This window comes from Cervus canadensis, chromosome 5, assembly GCF_019320065.1.
Source record: "Cervus canadensis isolate Bull #8, Minnesota chromosome 5, ASM1932006v1, whole genome shotgun sequence".
Classification (NCBI taxonomy): Eukaryota; Metazoa; Chordata; class Mammalia; order Artiodactyla; family Cervidae; genus Cervus; species Cervus canadensis.
In genome coordinates, this window is record NC_057390.1 from 81710464 (window position 1) to 81729073 (window position 18610).

The window sequence follows — 18610 nt, forward strand, 5'->3', positions numbered from 1 at the left end:
TCTGCCTTCAGTGTAGGAGACCCGGGCTCCATCCCTGGATCTGAACAATCCCCTGGAGGAGGGCATGGCAACCCACTCCAGTATTCTTGCCTGGGGAATTTCACAGACAGAGGAGCCTGACAGACTGCAGTCCCTGGGGTCTCAAAGAGTCGGGCACGACTGAGCGACTAACACAACAATAACAAAGGCAGAGCCAATACTTTCCTCCACCCTCTAAAATCACTCTCCGTTGGGAAGATTACCTCCCAGTGAGGTATCGAACCTGAGAGGGGCTTTGTCACAGCAAGTGATCAAGGACTCTTGGCTGGTCCCACAAGGGGAAGAACCACTTCCTCTTCGGGACCTACAAAATGACAGGCATGTATATGGTAGGAGCTCAAGAAATATTTATTGAGGGATGTGGCAACCCAGTCCAGTATTCTTGCCTGGAGAATCCCATGGAGAGAGGAGCCTGGTGGGCTACTGTCCATAGGGTGGCAAAGAGTCAGACATGACTGAGCAAATTTTTTGCAAGCAAAAAAAAAAGGGACAGGGAGGAGAGGAGTGATGGGAGGGGACAGGCGGTGAATGCCTAGAACCAGCCCCTCCTGAAGCCCCTTTTTTCTACTCACAGAAGCTGGCTGGGATATTCCAGGTGACCAGAGAGCACCAACACAGACAAGTGAGGGACAACAGGCTGCCTCTCCTGGGCACCTCGCTGAGAACCCTTCTAGGACACGTCCCTCCACAGTTGGTTGATGGGAGAAGGGGCATCTCAGTGGGGTCTGGAAAATCCAGCCCCTCCCTCTGTCTCCAGAGCTGACTGCAGCCAGGAGGATACAGGGCGACAGAAGAGAAGGATGGAGGGAGGCCCTTCCTAAAGCTGAAGCCCGCTCTCTTCTGCCAGCCCCAGCCCCAGGAAGCTGATCTTTTCTGTTCGTGGTTGACAGGGCTGCGGGGCAGGGAGGCAGGCTCTCTGGACTGAGCTTTCTCTAAGTCGGGGCTTCTCAACTTCAGCACCATTGACAGTGGGCTGCACAATTCTCTGCGGAGGGCTGCCCCGGGCACAGCATCCTTGGCCTCCACCTATGAGATGCCAGGGGCTCCCTGCCATCACAATGGTTAACAGTGTTTCCAGACATCGCCAAATATCCCTGGGGGAAAGAATCACCCCCGGTTGAGAATCTCGCCCCAGATACTTACCACAAGAAGACCCCACACCATGTGGCCCTGTGTGAGCGTTCAAAGCGCCCATACAATTAGACTGATGCTATAAACTGGACGCCCAGAGGGCGACATTGCATTTTGATTTCGTAGGGCTGACCTTTTGCCCACCACGTGCACTGCAGAGCAGTCTCAGCCCAGAGTCAGGTCAACAGGCCCCTGGCTGGCCTGGAGGTGCCCCCTTCACATGGCCCACCCCACAGAGCTTGCTCACCTGAGCCTTTCCAGCAAATGAGAGGCCCTTTGGTCAGAGCCCCCTGGGCGTTGCGGACCAGGTAGTACTTCAAGTGTTTCTGCTTCTTGGGCTGCGTGGTCAGCTTCAGGTTGATGTGATTGGAGAATTCCGTGAAGTAACAGAAGCCCTTCTTGCCACAGCCCACACAATTCCCAGAGAAACCTGGGGGAGCAAACAAACCATGATCATCCCCCCTGACACCCAAGACCCCCCCAAGTGAACCACCGTTCACTACACGTTCACGTCGTGAACCACCAACCAGAGAGGTCCAGGAGGCAAAGGTCGCTGTCAGCTCACGCAGGTCCAGGGGTCAAGATGCCCTTGACACAAACAAAACACCTTAACCAAGGAGACGCTGGGTCATAGAGATGAGCCCAGGCAAAAGCATGGAAGACGGCACTTGCTTAGGGGCACATTTAAAGCCTGTGCCTCCTATGGGACAGGATAAGAACCATCCCATTCATCTGTCCACACTAACTGAGCACCTGCAATAATGTGGTGTGTCCCCATGGTCTTTGGGCTTCTCAGATGGTGCTTGTTGTAAGGAAACCACCTGCTAATGCCAGAAACATGAGAGATGCAGGTTCGATCCCTGGGCCAGGAAGATCCCCTGGAGGAGGTCATGACAACCCACTCCAGTGTTCTTACCTGGAAAATCTCATGGATAGAGGAGCTTCATGGGCTATAGTCCATAGGGTCACAAAAGAGTCAGACATGACTTAGTGAATAAACAATAAATGTTTATACTGTAGTCCAACACATGAATTGAGGAAATATTTGATGTTTGAGCATCACCAGCAGAAATAAAGTGACTATATTCTGTGTATGTAATATGCACACAAAGTGTTTCTAGTTGGTGGGGATGGAGGTGGAAGGAAGAGCTTTGATTAAAGTATAAGTAAGTACAAGCCTTAAGTACTTGAAATTATGTTTCCCAGGTGGTTCAGGGGTAACAAAACTGCCTGCCAAGGCAGGAGACACAGGTTCAACCCCTGGGTGGAGAAGATCCCCTGGAGAAGGAAATGGCAACCCACTCCATATTCTTGCCTGGAGAATCCTATGGACAGAGAAGCCTGGCGGGCTATAGCCCATAGCATCGCAAAGAGTCGGACATGACTCAAGTGACTTAGCACACACACCCCATGGTATTCAGCGCCAGCCAATCACAGAATCTCAAAGCAATTAGACCACTGAGACTGCATACACTGAGAGCCCTCTTGAGAGTCCAAAATTCTCTCCAGGAATCAAGGAAGTAGACCCCACGAGTAGCAGAAATCAAGCGCTTCACCACAGGTGGCCAGGATCGTGGCGAGTGAAATCTGGGCCCAGCAGCTGTGGTGAAGCCTCTCATCTAGAAGTTGACTGCTTGTACCAGTTCCTGCTGCCCAAGGCCAAGGGAGCCTTTCTGGGAGACCACAGAGCGCAGCTCTGAGGCTCTGGGGAGGCTGCCTTCCAAAGGGGATAACAAAACCAGCTCTTATGAACTATTAAAATCCAGAGAACATGCTTAAAAGACTTATACAAACCATGAAGTCCATTTAGACTGGACTCAATAGAACTGTTGGTTAATACAAGAAAAACGTGATGGTTTAGCTTTTGTACCTGGTAGACTGTTCTGCTTTAAGCTCACTGTCTCACAAAGGCCTTCCCTATGACCTTGCCTTGCTCACTGGTACGTCTGGTTTCTATGCAACCAAGTCCTTTGGCAGGAGAGACCCTGAAGCTGAGACTAATTTGTTTTATCTTATCCTCTAGCTGACAAGTTTACAAAGGGCATCTTGATATAGGCCAGGAGGGCCAAAGGGTTTTGTGCATAAGCTCTGCTTTTAAAAGGGATAGTCCTGAGGCCTCTGGCTACTACTGTCCAAAATAACAGCAGTTAGTAAAGGTTCAAAACATTTCCCCATAGAGAAAGAAGATGTCTATATTACAGAAATATGACGGACTTCATTTTCTCGGGCTCCAAAACTGTCCGCAGAGGCGGACAGTGACTGCAGCTATGAAATTAAAAGACACTTGCTCCTGGAAGAAAAGCTAGACAAACCTAAACACCGTATTAAATAGCAGAGACATCACTTTGCTGACAAAGGTCTGAATAGTCAAAGCTATGGTTTTTCCAGTAGTCATGTGCGGATGTGAAAGCTGGACCACAAACAAGGTTGAGAGCTGAAGAATTGATGCTTTCGAATTGTGGTGTTGGAGAAGACTCTTGAGGGCTCCTTGGATTGCAAGGAGATCCAACCAGTCCATCCTAAAGAAAATCAACCCTGAATATTCATTAGAAGGACTGATGCTGAAGCTGAAGCTCCAATCCTTAGGCCACCTGATGCGAAGAGGCAACTCACTGGAAAAGACCCTGATGCTAGGAAAGATTGAAGGTGAAAGCAGAAGGGGGTGTTAGAGATGAGATGGTTAGATAGCATCACCGACTCAATGGTCATGAATCTAAGCAAACTCTGGGAGATAGTGAAGGACAGGGGAGCCTGGCATGGTGCAGTCCATGCAGTCACAAAGAGTCAGACATGACTTCGAACCAAACAACAAACATTACAGAAACCTGGATTTTCTGCTCTATTGTAAGCAAATTTAATATTCCTTAAAAGGCATTTAAAAATAAGGACAAATCTCTTGGTCTAAGAAGGCAGGCACAGGTTAGTTTTTCCTTCCAGACACCTATCCCCTCTGTACTGAATAGATTCAGTTCAGTTCAGTTCAGTCGCTCAGTCATATCCGACTCTTTGTGACCCCATGGACTGCAGCACGCCAAGCCTCCCTGTCCATCACCAACTCCCAGAGTTTACTCAAACTCAGGTCCATTGAGTCAGTGATGCCATCCAACCATCTCATCCTCTGTCGTCCTCTTCTCCTCCTGCCTTCAATCTTTCCAGGATCAGAGTCTTTTCAAATGAGTCAGCTCTTCCCAGGGCAGTAAGGACAGGCACACCTCATTCTATCGCACATGCCTCTGTTTCTTCATATCTCAGTGCTAGGTAGTAACACACTCACCTCACTCACTCACTCACTCACTCCATTTTAACTCCAGCAGTCACTGGCACATGAGAAGTAATCAGTACAGTGGCTGCTATTTAGGTTCACTTGCTGCCGCTGTCTTTCTCCAACTGGTAATCCACCCATTTTTCAGGACCCAAGTGCGTCACCGGTGACACCCTCTGAGACACTCTCATCCCAGAAGTCGGTGCATCCTTGGGGATCCCACAGCATCTTAAGCTGTCGGTGGGAGCCTGCTGCCCAGAGATTTCCCAGAAGTTCGATTTCTGTGACTATGCATGTGGATCTCTGAGGGAAGTCTTGGTTGGCCTGTGTCCTCCCACGGCCCTGAGCTTCCAGGAAGGACCAAGTGCCACTTGGCTTTGGGGCCCCAGGCTGAACTTAAAGTCCACCTTCAGTTATTTATTACTATGAATAATAATAAACGCATAATTATTTGCCTGCCAGACGAACAAACGGCTCATTTACTCTCAACTCAGAAATGAACATTCCAGCTGTAATAGATGGAAGCTTCCTAGGTGGTGCTAGTGGAAAGAACCTGCCAGCCAAGGCAGGAGATGTAAGACGCGGGTTCGATCCCTGGGTCAGGAAGATTCCCCTGGAGGAGGGCATGGCAACCCACTCCAGTATTCTTGCCTGGAGAATCCCATGGACAAAGGAGCTTGGTAGGCTACGTGCATGGGGTCGCAAAGAGTCGGACGCGACTAAAGCGACTTAGCAAGCACATGCACAGCTGTAATAGATGGTTTCCTCTCCTTCGTCTTAGCCATCAGCTAGTTTCGATGAATTACTATCAGAAACTGGAACACACACCTACCTTTTAGTCTTTTCGCTTTCACAGAACCGAAATCTCTCAGTTGATTCAAAGTCACTAAAACCAGCACTCCTTTCGCTATAAATTATGGGGGGGTGGGCAGGGGTTTTAAAGCTGTTACTTTCTCCTAAGATACTCCAGAGCCTCCCCTTTATAGGTCACTAAAAAGCGCTGAGCCCCGGCCTCAGAGGGGTGCTGGGCCACCGTGCTCTGTGCAGCCATCAGGGTTAATTGCAGGAAACCTAAACAGTGCTAAGTGTGCAAGCTGAGAGTATAAAGTTATTTTAAAAGAAGAAAGCATGGGTTATTACCAGCCGGCCCTTGTTACCCACCTCCGATGGCTTTTTGGCAAGCAATTAACAAAGACCCCACTTCCTCTACGCTCCCCGCCCGAGGGGCTGAAGCTGTTCCCAGGACAGTGGTGAATGAACTGAAAGATTCTTGCCTCTGCATTTCGAGACATAGAGCCTCCTAGATTTACTGCCCTCACAAAATGCCCTTTACAGTCACAAAGGGAAGGAATTCAGGCAAGCTCCCAGCCACGGCCAGATCAAACGCTAACCAAGTCACTAGTCCGTCTTCCCCACTCATTCTGTCCTGAGTGGCCTTGATAAGCAAATTCACTCTGAGATGCAGTGACTCAGATGCAATGAGCTTCCTTGGTGGAGCAAATTTCCTAGATTATTCTTGCTTTCAAAAACTGGTTACAATAAGCACATAGAACTGCCTTAAGAAAAAACCTGCCAAAACCTTTTCTCCCGTTGGTCGTTGCCCCAGAGTCACATCTGTCCCTCCAGTGAGCAGTTATCTGCTAGGTTTCAGAGTGTACACACCATCATGACCCCCCGGCCCTTGTGGCAGGAACCATTTCTTTTTCTTCTCTGGGTCAAGCCTTGCTCTGCCACCTCCATCCTTCAGTCCTTTGCACAGAGACTCACCTTCAGTCCTTTGCACAGAGACTCAGACATAAAATGTCCTCAATAAATATCCACTAAAGTGTGTAGGAGATCCAACAGTCCATCCTAAAGGAAATCAGTCCTGAATATTCATTGAAAGGACTGACGCTGAAGCTGAAACTCCAATACTTGGGCCACCTGATGTGAAGAACTGACTCATTGGAAAAGACCCTGATGCTGGGAAAGATTGAAGGCAGGAGGAGAAGGGGACGACAGAGGATGAGATGGTTGGATGGCATCACCGACTCAAGGGACATGAGTTTGAGCAAACTCTGGGAGTTGGTGATGAATACGGAGGCCTGGCGTGCTGCAGTCCACGGGGTCGCAAAGAGTCGGACACAACTGAGCAAGTGAACTGAACTGAAAGTGTGTCTACCTACCCAGATTTGGGGGCATATCAAGCACAAAACTGGGGTTTAAATGTTTGTCCACGGGGAACGCATAGAAGGAATTGGGGGCCAGCAGGAGAAGTTTAACCTAGAAGTTTTTCCCATAAACTCTCACAGTCAAACTTGCTTCTGCCATGAAGATTATTTCTGAGGCTACATCTCAGCTAGACAGATCAGTACCAGCCCTCCTGCCTGCCCAGCTCTCCTGCCAAGGAGACGCCAGGCCAGGTGAGGGGCCATGTGGAAAGCACTTGCCCACTCTCTGGACGAGGACACGGAGGCCCAGGGTCACACAGCAGCCTGTGGTCAGACACGGGGCTGGAGCCAGCTCACTGAGCTCTTGGCCCAAACCTATTTTGCTCCCCCTCTTTTGCTCCACTTATGGGGGAGTGTGCTGAGCACAGGGTCAGGCATTCAGTAAGAGCTCAATAAATGTCTGAACCAACAGGAGACAGGCTTGGTATGGCTTGGCCTCGACTCTGCACTGACACTGGGGATCCCATGGGCCAGCGGTGGTTCCAAAGTTCAAACCTACAGCTTCCTTAGGCTGACCCTGACCCACTGAGGGCCTGTGGGACGCAGTAGTTAAAGGTACCATACGGAGCCAGGAAGACCTGAGTCTGAATCCTGGCCACATTCCTTTACTCACGCACCCTCAGGCAAGTTCATTAACAGGTCCAAGGCGACCTTGACTGGTGGGAGGCAAAAGGTAAAGCAAAGAAGAGAACAGTAGAGGGTGCCGGGCAGTCACTCGGAACAGGACTGTCCTGGTCAGGGGGGCACATGCTCAGCCTTATTCTCCTCCTGCCATGTGTCTGCTGGCCTCTGAGAGCATCTCGGATGGGGTCTGGATTACATTCCCAACACAGGTAGGCACTTAGGAAAGTTCTGATGAACACATTTACCAAAAAAAGTAGTACTAACTGACAGGCTTTCTACAGGAAAGTTGTCACATTATTTTTACACTATTTGTTTTATTTTTTGGCCATGCTACACAGTATCATGTAGTTCCCCAACCAAGGATCAAACTCGCGTCCAAGGATCAAACTCGCGTCCCCTGCACTGGAAGTACAGACTCTTAATTCCCGGACCACCAGGGAAAGCTCCAGGTAGTCACATTTTAAAACAAATCTCATTCGTATTCCATTCCAGAAAGAAACAGGCCACAGAATGAGGACAGAATGGGGTTGTGGGAAGTGCTGATGAAGAGGCCGAAAGGTCTTCATCTTCCAAGGGGACCAGTGGCCCTTCTTGTCCCCACCCATCATGCAGCCTGAGCTGTAAAGTAGAGCCCAGGAGGAACTCACCGAGAAGGGCGTTGTGGCCATTGTCATCCGGCAGGAACCTCTTGTCCACGGCACACACCAGGAGATGGTCGGGCAGGCTGGGGGACTTGGCGCCCACCAGGAGGAAGCCCACGGGGACATCGATGGGCTCACTGGAGATGGAGACCAGACGCAGGTCCTTCCCAGCCTGGCAGAACCCTAGGAGGGATGGACAGGGCTCACACATCGTCCAGCGAGTGGCCCCATACAACCAGGATCCACGCGGCCAAAGCTGGAAGAGTGGATTTTATCAGCAACCACCCTCACCCCTGGACCAGGCTGACTCTAAAATTAATTCTGAGAACATTATTAGGTATGTTATCCTTACATGCGCTTCACTTGCCAGTTACCATGATTCACAACAATAAAGTAACTGGGCAAAATAAAAAAATAAAATGAATAAAAGTAATTCTGAGAGATCAAATTATAACCATCATCATTCATGACACTTAACTACTTGCTGTTTTTATGACTACTGGTGTTACCGTACAATACACATACATGAATGTACAAATGAAGGTCAACTGGAGAAATGGGTAGACAAGTGATGGTAAATTAAAATGTGGATGAAAAATTCATAAGAGACTGCAAGTAATTTGATGTCTTTTCCACCCTGCAGTTAACATGTATGAGGCACAGGCCAAGGGCAGGAACTCAGGCTGACGACCCAGTAATGATGGTCTCAGAGAAGTCACATCAGCAGAGGAGGACCCTACGCACTTGAACTTTTTGTATTTTAGAGCATTTAAACGTCTGTGCACGTGGCTAGTCGCTTCAGTCAAGTCTGACTCTTTACGACCCCATGGACTATAGCCGGCCAGGCTCCTCTGTCCATGGGATTCTCCAGGTGAGAATACTGGAGTGGGTTGCCATGCCCTCCTCCAGGGGACTTCCCAATCCAGGAATCAAACCCTTGTCTCTTTACAGATGGTTTACCACTAGCGCTACTTGGGAGGCCCTTAAACATGCTTCTTATTTAAAAATTAAGTGTCCAGAAATACTTAGGGAAAAAAGGAAGAAGAGAGAAATAGCTGAAATTTATCTGGATGGACCTTTTCTGGGAATCTCTCTCCCCGAAGGCACAAGTGGCCCCATGCCCTGTGTTTTTCCATCTTTAATGACCAACAGAGATGACATGGGCTAATGTAAACTCTGAGACCCCGAGGCTTTCCCTGCAAACCCGGAAGGTATTTATACCTTAGTAAGATTCTCCTCCAGGGACATCTGCTTTACCATTTTCAAGGCACTGGCTCCTAGTTCTCCCGTCTGCTCCTGGGCAAAGCAGGAAGCAGAAAGTAGTACCCACTGTGTGCGGTACCGAGTGGGAAAAGCCCTGGAAAGCTTTCATTTGATCATCTTTGGGCAGGTGGTCCTGCCCTTAGTTTGCAGACACAGAAATTGAGGCTCAGAGAAGTTAAATCATTTACTCAAAGCTTCTGAGAGGGGGACCAGGATGGAGCCAGGTCTGGCTCTCAAGTATGGGGTGGCTCCCCTTCATCCATCATCTTGGGGACATGGGCTCGGCTCACAGCTCGGGGGGCTCTCAGCGCACAGCCCAGCGGGCATCTCACCGTCCGTGGTGCAGCATCCTTCAGGCGGGGGATGCATCTGGTAGGGGTTTGGGGGACAGTTCTGTTCCAGCCCCCCGTCCCCTTCCTCTTCCTCTTCTTCATTGTCCACTCGGCTTCCACCTAGACATGGAATAGAGGAGTGATGACCAAGGCAGAAGTGAGTACACAGTGAGCCCTAGTTAGTTAGGAATTAACCAGTCCTCAGAGACACTGTTTAAGCCGGGCACTATCACCCTTCTTCACTAGGGGCGAGGGCCGAGGCTCACTCAGACCGGATGTCTTTCCCAAGGTCACAGACTCTGGCTCCAAGCCTGGCCATGTGACTTCAAATACAGGTCCACTTCCCCTCCCAGTGCTCACAGCTGGATATATCTGCATGAGCAACTGGGCTCAGTATGTATACAATTGCTGACAAGGACCGACTATGAAGTCTGCACACAGCAGGTGCTCCAACAACAGCTGTGTGGGAGGAACCACAATGTAACCCAGGGACCATTTTACAGATAAGGAAACTGAGGTTCAGAGAGACCCAGTGATTCAACCACCGCATAAGCAACACAGCCAGCCTGTTCCCAGCTGTATCCGGTGCCCACGCTGCTGTCCTTGTCGTAAACTGCATCACTTGGTTTAGAACCTGAAATACAGTGTGAACAGCCTTTACATTGAAAAAGACAGGAGTCAAACTATATGCTGTTATTTATCCCCAAGGGAACACTAGGTGTACACATTATTAGAAATATAAACACACCAGAAGTTGTCACATGCACAAAACGAGCCAGCATAGGGCCAGGCCCTCTCAGTGACTTTATGACTATAGGAAAGTTTTCTTTTTAAGTGAAATAGCATTTTAGGACTAATGGCAAATGTGGAATGGGCCAGGAGAGCCAGCAATTGGCCAGGAAAACCCCACTCTCCTCGTGCGTGCTCTCCATCTCCGCAGCAGAGGAACTGGCCTTCCCCACATGGTCAGCTCCTGGGGGGCCGGGGGGCCCTGGGTTATTCAGGAATCTAGGCCCCCAGCAGAATGTCTCACACACACAGAGGCAGCACTCGGGAAACCACTGAGTTAGCCAAAAAGTTTATTCCTGTTTTTTTCCTTATCATTGTAATTCCCAATCGTTTGGAGTATACACAGAGTGCGCGCCCGCACACACACACACATACACACACACACACATCCCTTATTTACCCAGCCTGCTAGAACAAAAGGGTTCCACATCAGTGAATTTTCAAACTTCTTTTAAGAGATGTTTTGGGTAAAAAGTCTTTCTCAAATTGCCTATCTTTAAATGTCATTTAATAAATAGCACCCAGACTTCTTCACACAGTAGGGCTGTTACAAGCATCCTTACACCTGAGGCCAGGGACAGCTGCTTCTTTCTTTCCTGTGTCTCCTGTCTCTTCCCCTTGTGCCAGCCCCTTTGCTGCCATTTCTTCTACTCTAACCTCCCTTGGCTCTCAACCCGTCCATTCAGTGTGTGACGTGTTTTCCGGTTAATGATGAAATCGTGTGCAGCAGAAAAACGGACTAGGAATCTGGGAATTCACAGTTTAAGTCCCTGGATCTGCCATTGTCTGTGTGACCACAGGAAAGTTACTCAACCTCTCTGTGCGTCAAACCCTGCCTCTTTAAGATGAGGTGGTTATAGAAGGTCACCTTGAGCTGTGAGTCTTTGTGGGGAAATACGGCCCTCAGCATTGCACAGAACATTCCAAAGGTGATTTAATCAGTACAGCATAACCTCAGGGTGTTCACCACTTTAAAGGTGTTAGCTGCTCAGTCTTGTCCGAATCTTTGTGACCCCATGGACTATAGCCCGCCAGGCCCCTCTGTCCATGGGACTCTCCAGGCATGAATACTGGAATAGGTAGTCATTCCCTTCTCCAGGGGATCTTCCTGACCCAGGGATCAAACCTGGGTCTCCTGCACTGCAGGCACATTCTTTACCATCTGAGCCACCAGGGAAGCCTTATTTTAAAGGTGCCGGAAGGGACAAGAGGCAGAAGAAACTGAACATTTCAGGCCAGCCTAGGCCCATGACCTTGGGAAGGTCACAGCAGGAAGTAAGCAAGAATTCCTAACGTCTCCCTCCCTCTAGGGCTGGAGGACACAGAGGTGGTGGGGAGACTGTAAAAAGATTACCCAGGAAGAACACAAAGGGGGTTGGAGGGATAAACACCGGAGCCTCCTTCAGGCGCTTCCTCCTGCCACTAAATGCAGGCGTGGCTGGTTTCAGCAGAAGGTATAGAGTCACCCCGAGACCCCAGGCGCCACCCACGCAGCGCAGTCCCCACGGGGCCTCAAACCACCCTTTAGCCGCCTACAGAGTGGGTGGCTTGGAAGGCTCTGCAAAATCAAGATTAGTCTGTGAACCAGGGACTCACCTCCAAGGGCTCAGCAGGGGGACAGCAAAGAGCCAACAATTAGAGTGAAAAGGGGAGAGAAAGCCAGGCTTTCAGAGCTCAGAGGGCACGCACAGGAATGTCTGCATGTTTATTCTGTTCAACCAAAAAGAGCAGGAATGCAGACTCTCGGAAAGAATGAAAGAGGAGGGTCTTAAGCCTCCGAAAGGCAAAGAAAGGGCTCAAAATCCAGTGGCTGCTAAGAAATCCCGCTTTCTTAGCAGAAAGTGGGATTAAAGGTCAAAGGTCTACATCAGACATTCCAGGGTCTTTGATGGAATCTGTCAGCCAGCGGCAAGCCCAAGGAGACTTCCTAACCAGGGCCAGACTAAACCAGACTGTTTACCAAGGTATTCTGGCCGAATGAGGGCTTTAAAATGGCCTTAGACAGAAAGAACTGGATTGGGAGCTTAGGATCTTAAAACTATACCATGGGAATCCAGAGATGTCATGACAGCACTTCACCCCATGGTGTATGAAAGTATTGATGTTTTAGAGTAAATTTTGTTTTCTTTACACAAGAAGAAACTGTATGGCATTCTGAGTGGATGGGATGACAGGGATTTACCTGTATCTTGTTTAATAAACACTTATCCCAAATTCTAAGGATGTATTTGTTTGGTTTGCTTGGTCTTCCTTTAAAAAAAAAAAAAATAACACATAAAAGGTTTCTCCCCTGTTAGGAAGGGTCATACCCCTAATTTGGAGAACAAAGTAACAGGGCCCCTCTGAACTGCCCTTGCAAATAGAGAAAATGTTAACAGATCTAGGGGTGTTTGGTATACCAGCGCCCTGGTCATAAAAAGCATCCTTAATGTTACTGTCTGAGGAAGGACAGCAATAAGATAAGAGACCCCGACAGAGAGACAGACAGGCAAACAAGCCCTGTGCACCACGTTCTATGATGCAGAAACCAGGGGCTCAAGCTGAGTGCTCGATTGATAGGGACATTTAGCAAATCAACCAGTCTCCTCCTTTTCGCCAAACCCCCTCCCCACTCCTCCCAGCGCTAGAGAAACAAAATCCAGGAGGGTCTCTCTATGCTGCTTGCCAGACAGATGGGAAAATGATAGAGAGGGCCTGCGCTGGTTTTCATATCAGAAACGAGAAGGGCTGACCATGAGTACTTATCCTGAGTACTACTGTTCATTTACCATTAGCAGCTAAACTTTTTGATACTGTAAGAAGTTAAATGATCATTTAATACATATTTCATAAGTCTTTCAGCTAGTCGAAAACATGGACTGTAAAAGATGCCCCAGTTATTCCTCAAATGCCCCCCAGTGTCACAGTAAAACTTCCTGGGCCAGAAATCATTGGTACTTTGATGTGAATGCCAAAGAACCCTTGGGTTTCCTGACTCCTGCTTTTGACCACAATCTATTTTCTCTCAGACCCAGAGCCAGTTCCTTTAGGTCTTTAGCTGCTGCTATTTGCAAGATTACTTTTGTAAAAACACTTTAAAGAGTGACACAAGGAATGCCTCCCTCCTAGAGAGGGACGATCAGATATCATGAGGACCTTAGTGCCTCATTTTCCCTTGGAAAATGCAACAGTCCCCAGCCCACCTCCCCACACCCACCTTGCACACACAACCATACACACACAGGAACACAGGCACACACCACGACCACCCTAAGACAGGAGCTGGTACACTGCAGGCTTCTGTAATGAGTTCATTGTTGTAAACCACAGCCGTCTTTCACATCAAAAGCTAAGCGAAGTCTGCAGGTAACTTCAAGTGGAAGACACGTGACAAAAACAACTTCTTCAGCTTATTAATAAATAAGAGGGTGGGGCAACTCTGGACATGAAGATACATGACTATAAAAAACACAAACTAGAAACTGAAAAATACAACCAGTTTATTCTCTGGATAATTAAGTAAACCCCACACTTATCCCCATGCCCGAAGATAATTTATTGCTGGCACACAGTAAACTCATAAGGGTTGATCCTTGGCTTTTAACAGTTTCTAGAGGGCTCTCATAACTGCTATCACATGGAAAAGTACTTACACTCCTTTGCAAAGATAGGGCCACAAATCACAGAGGAAAAAATATATATATAACTGAAGGTCAAAAATATGTTAAAATGTCTTACTTATCCAAGTCAGACCATCAAAACTTTTCATGAGTATAAGTAACAACCAATTGATAACAAGTTAACACTGGCCTTTCTTTCTCCTACTAGTCCAATGAATCATCTCATTGCTTGCAACTTTATGGCTGAGACTTAAATTTGAGTTTAAGCCAAGTAAGGATGCACAGGCAACTTTCTGTTTCCTAATAATTCCATTCTGCCATACCCAACAGTTGCTATACCAAGCAGAAGAGGAAAGTTTCAAGTCCCATCTCAAACATTCCCGCACACGGTAGAGAAGGGCACAGACGCATCTCCTACCTTCTAGAGCGGAAAGCTGCTGCTCTGCTTCCAGGTACAACTGGGAGAAGACGGGCCTGGGTACCAGGCTGTTGGAGCGCAGGGAGGCCTCGATGGAGTTGTGCAGGACCTCCTCGAACCGCGTGGTCTTCAGCTGTCCAGCGTACGAGTTGCCCATCTTCAAAAGAGATGGAGGAGTTTTCTGTTTAAAATGGCATTTCAGTTGCAGTTAAAAAGCCTGCCCCCTGAGCACGAAGCCCACAGGTAGAAGAGATCCAGGCTGCCAGGAGGGGAGGGCCCCGTATCCCCTGCTCAGCCAAGAGGAGGAGCGGGTGGCTTTCAGTGACTGCTCCTGCCGAGCAATTACAGGAAGTTATATAAGTAACAGCTTTCCCTAAATTAGCACGCCGCAGAGTCTGACACCTCTTAGGAGATTTTACTAGAAACTGGCTCTCAGTCATACACAGGTTTCACAGCACCACCCACCCCCCAGCTTCTCCCTGAGATGTGATCCTGCTTTTGAGAGACCCCAGACAAAAACGACGCTTTCTTCTCCTTGACTTGCAGAATAGCCCTGCGCCACTTTCTGTGTGTGACGGCAGCCGACAAGGCAGCGATCCATGACAACCAGTCCCTGATTTCAGGATTACTGGACCCGGCCTCCACTCACTTTCTCAGGAGGAAGGTTAGCAGATTGCCCATCACCGCCTCCTCTGCTAAAAGGCCAATTAGGAACAGTCTTGCCTTACAGTGTTTTTTACTTTACTGTAGTTTCCATTAGACATATAATCCAGAATTGCATCTGGAAATCTGGGAATTACAGAAGAGGGTGGAAAACCAGGAGGCAAATCACTGCATCCATGCCCCAAGATAATCAATGTGATTTTTTTTTGTAGCAGCTTAAGATCTAATTCACTTAACTTACCATCCCATTTACCTGCTACACATAAAACAAACAATAAGGTCCTACTGTAAAGCATCAGGAATTATACATAACAATACCTTGTAATGAACTATAATGGAAAAGAATATGAAAAAGGACATATATATGTATAACTGAAGCACTTTGCTCTACACCGGAAACTAACACAACACTGTAAATAAATTACACTTCAATTTTTTAAGGGCACAAGTAAATGGTTTTTAGTATATTCACACGTGGTACAAGCATCACACAACTGATGCTAGAACACTGTCCTGACTCCCAAAAGAAACCTCATACCCTTTAGCTGTCACCCCCGAGTCCCCAATCCTCCAGCCTTAGCCAGCCACCTGACGTCTGTAGACACGTCAATAGAATCATATAGTCTGTGGTCCTTCCTTCCATCAGGCAATGTCTGCACCCTGCCTCTGCGTTGAGCACCTATCCATACTCCACTCACTCTGATACCCTGATGTATTCTTTGCAGACTTAATTCCCTAGGAAACAAGAGGGACATGGAAGGCTGTATCCACATGGCTCTATCACTCTATGATACAGTTTTTGATTTTGCTCGTCTCATTTGACATAAACATTTCCCCTAGTCCTCTGACAAAGGCTGTTAGAACCATTTTAACGGCTGCATTGCATTCCCTTGAGTGAAGGTGCATATACTCGCTCAGACATTTCTTTGGGATCAGACATACAGTTAAATCTCTATATTTAGTCCTGGCCAAAAATTGGCATTTAAATGTATGTTCCTTTCTAATGCGTCTGTTTATTCTCTACTTCATTTAGTTTTTGGTTTAGATCGCCCTGTTTCCTTTTAGTTTAATGTGTTGTACTTTTTACCAAACTTCTTAAAATGACTACTTTATTCTCATCTTTATTTTCTGTATGACTGCTTTGATAGTGAAGATATTTAAGGCTATACGGTTTTCTCTGGGTGCCTTTTATGCTGTGACCCCTAGGTTTAGTGTAAAGAGGTCCCCTTTTCTTTCTTTTTGGATAGTTTATGATCTCCCTTTTGATTCCCTTTTGGATCCAGTAATTATGCAGAAATGTAGGTTTAATTTCTAAACAGTCAAAATTTGAGAGGAAGAAGGATTAGCCTTATATTATGTATTTCTAATTTTCATTGGATAATCACAACCGTGGCCTTTAAAAACTCCTTTTAAAATTTATTAAGGGTTTCTTTTAGACAAGACAGATGCTGGATGGATTTTTACAAATCTGCTATCATATAAGAAAAGATAAACTCTTAAAGGGATGAAAACAGATTATTCAACTTTTCTATGCTCTCATCTACTTCATGTGTCGGTTGATTCTTAAAGTGGTATTTGACTTTAAATTGCACAAGATGGGGAGTTTTCTGGGAGTCCAACGATTAGGACTCTGTGCTTCCACAGCAGGGGACAAGGGTTCAATCCCTGATCAGGGAACTAAGATCCCGCAAGCTGCTTGGTGCAGCAAAAAAATAGCAGAAGATGCCAGCCCCGATGTGACCTCAGGACAGTGGCTTCCTGATTCATTACAGTGAAACACAGCCAGCCACACTAGTTGTGAGCCTGGCTTCACATGCCAGGCACCACCTCACAGATCACTTTGACTTAAGACGTAGGTAAGAGATTCTCTGAGTCCTCATGCTGTTGCCGAGCAACTTCAAGATGGGACCACTGGTGCCCTAAGGAGCTCTGGTTTCCCTCGTGTGGGTAAAATGGGGTGGTGTCCTCAGGCTGATTTTCTGCTTCCGTTCAAAGAAAGGTCCAGCCTTCCTTCTTCCAACTAACAGTAAAAGGAAACAATTAAACACTTCCTGCTTGTGGCAATAACTCCTGAGCACAGGTCCCCCCACCTCTCCGCCACACCTCCTAGGTCAGCCCCAGCTTACAGCCTGGGGAAATGAGCTGGTGGGAGGGTTGCTACAGGAATTAGCCCCAACAAAAAGAAAGTGCTCCTGAAAGACTGAGAGCAACGGCCAAGTCACCAAACAGAACAGTCGGAAGAGGCTCCAGGGCTCTGCGTCTGCCTTTTCTGTCGACTGGCTGTATCCTTCAATCCAAGAAAGAGGGATTCCAAGCCACATCTGGGGGCCCATGCTTGCATTTTGATTCAGGGTGGTCCATGGAAAGCTGCCGCCAATTAATAACATCACGAATGGCTCCTATTTCTATAGATCTTTGTCTGAAGAGCTTAACGTACAGAAAGCAGCTTTAAGACCGGCCCATTTTACGAGGAGGCCCTGCAGAAGCATGCTCGACGGCTGAAACGCTCAGGGCATCCAGAACCTCTCTTCCTTCCCAAGGTCCTGTGCGCCTGACGCCTGATCGGCACCTTGAGCCCAGAGGACTCCAGGGGTTAAGATAGAGCAATACCTGGTGCAGACAAAGCCATAAAGAGGGAGAAAGAAAATGAACACTGTCTGGCTTCCCGAGTGCCAGGCACCGGGCCTGTTCCCTCACTCCACACGTGTGAGCGACATTATGAAGTCCAATTTAAAGATGGGGTTCTGAATCTTAGCCTCGGAGATGACAAGCAACCTGCAAGAAGTCTTGTGGAAAGAAAACAGAATTGGGGGTGGAGGGGGAGTGGGGAAGGGAGGGAGATGGGACAAGGGAGGGGAGGAGGAAGGGAGAAACACAAAAGGGACAAAACATGAAAGAGTGCTCACACTCAAAAAAATGGAAATTTCATTTTACAACCCTAAGCACACACCAAAGCTTTAAAGTCTAGAAGCACAGAGGGAGAGAGAAACTGACTCCACTCCCAATCCAATGAGGCATTTGAAAGCCGAAGTAAGTGCTGGTAACTGAGGATGGAGGAGGAGTGAGAACCATCTTACGTCGGGGCCCTTGCTGTTCGTCCCACTGCACCACTGTCGAGTGGTGTGGGAGCTTCCTACCCATCCCAGCAGTGCTCCAGCTCACAGACAAGACCACCCACAGGGGGCAGAGCCTGGGATCAGAAGGCAGAGTAGGCTGAGATGCCAGCCCTGCTGGGGCTCGCTGGCCTGCAAGGAACCCCCAACCATCAGTTGGGGAAGTGAGGAGTCAGGAGAGAGAAAAGCCTCACTCAAGGCCAAACCCCAAAGCCGAACCTCTCTTCCGTGTTTGTGGGTCCAGGCCAACACCAGTGACCTCCAGGGCTGGGCTCCGACCGCTGCTCCCTGGGCACTGCCTCTGCAATATTCTCCTACTGCAGTGACTCCAGTCTGCAAACCAAGGGGGTTCCTTTCCCCCCACCCCTCCACTGCCTGCCTTCCAAGGCCTCGCCCAGCCCTTCCCAACACTCATGGGCGATGCTCTTCAACCACAGAATCCGAAGCAGTGCCCGTCACCACGGCTTTCACCTTAATGCACAGAAGCCTGGTGTGAGATGGAGAGAGAGAAAGCAACTCACAGGGC

General features: G+C 48.2%; 1 protein-coding gene across 2 annotated transcripts in view; it reads right to left on the reverse strand.

The window, feature by feature from the left end:
* GREB1 (growth regulating estrogen receptor binding 1) overlaps window positions 1-18610 on the reverse strand; it is a 124685-nt gene that overhangs the window by 51662 nt on the left and 54413 nt on the right. For both annotated transcript variants that reach the window (XM_043469335.1, XM_043469336.1), the window contains exons 2-5: window positions 14309-14465; window positions 9503-9622; window positions 7914-8090; window positions 1418-1600 (exon numbers count right to left, since the gene is read on the reverse strand). In XM_043469335.1, the coding sequence (XP_043325270.1) occupies window positions 1418-1600; window positions 7914-8090; window positions 9503-9622; window positions 14309-14465 (637 nt within the window). The remainder of the gene's footprint in view (window positions 1-1417; window positions 1601-7913; window positions 8091-9502; window positions 9623-14308; window positions 14466-18610) is intronic.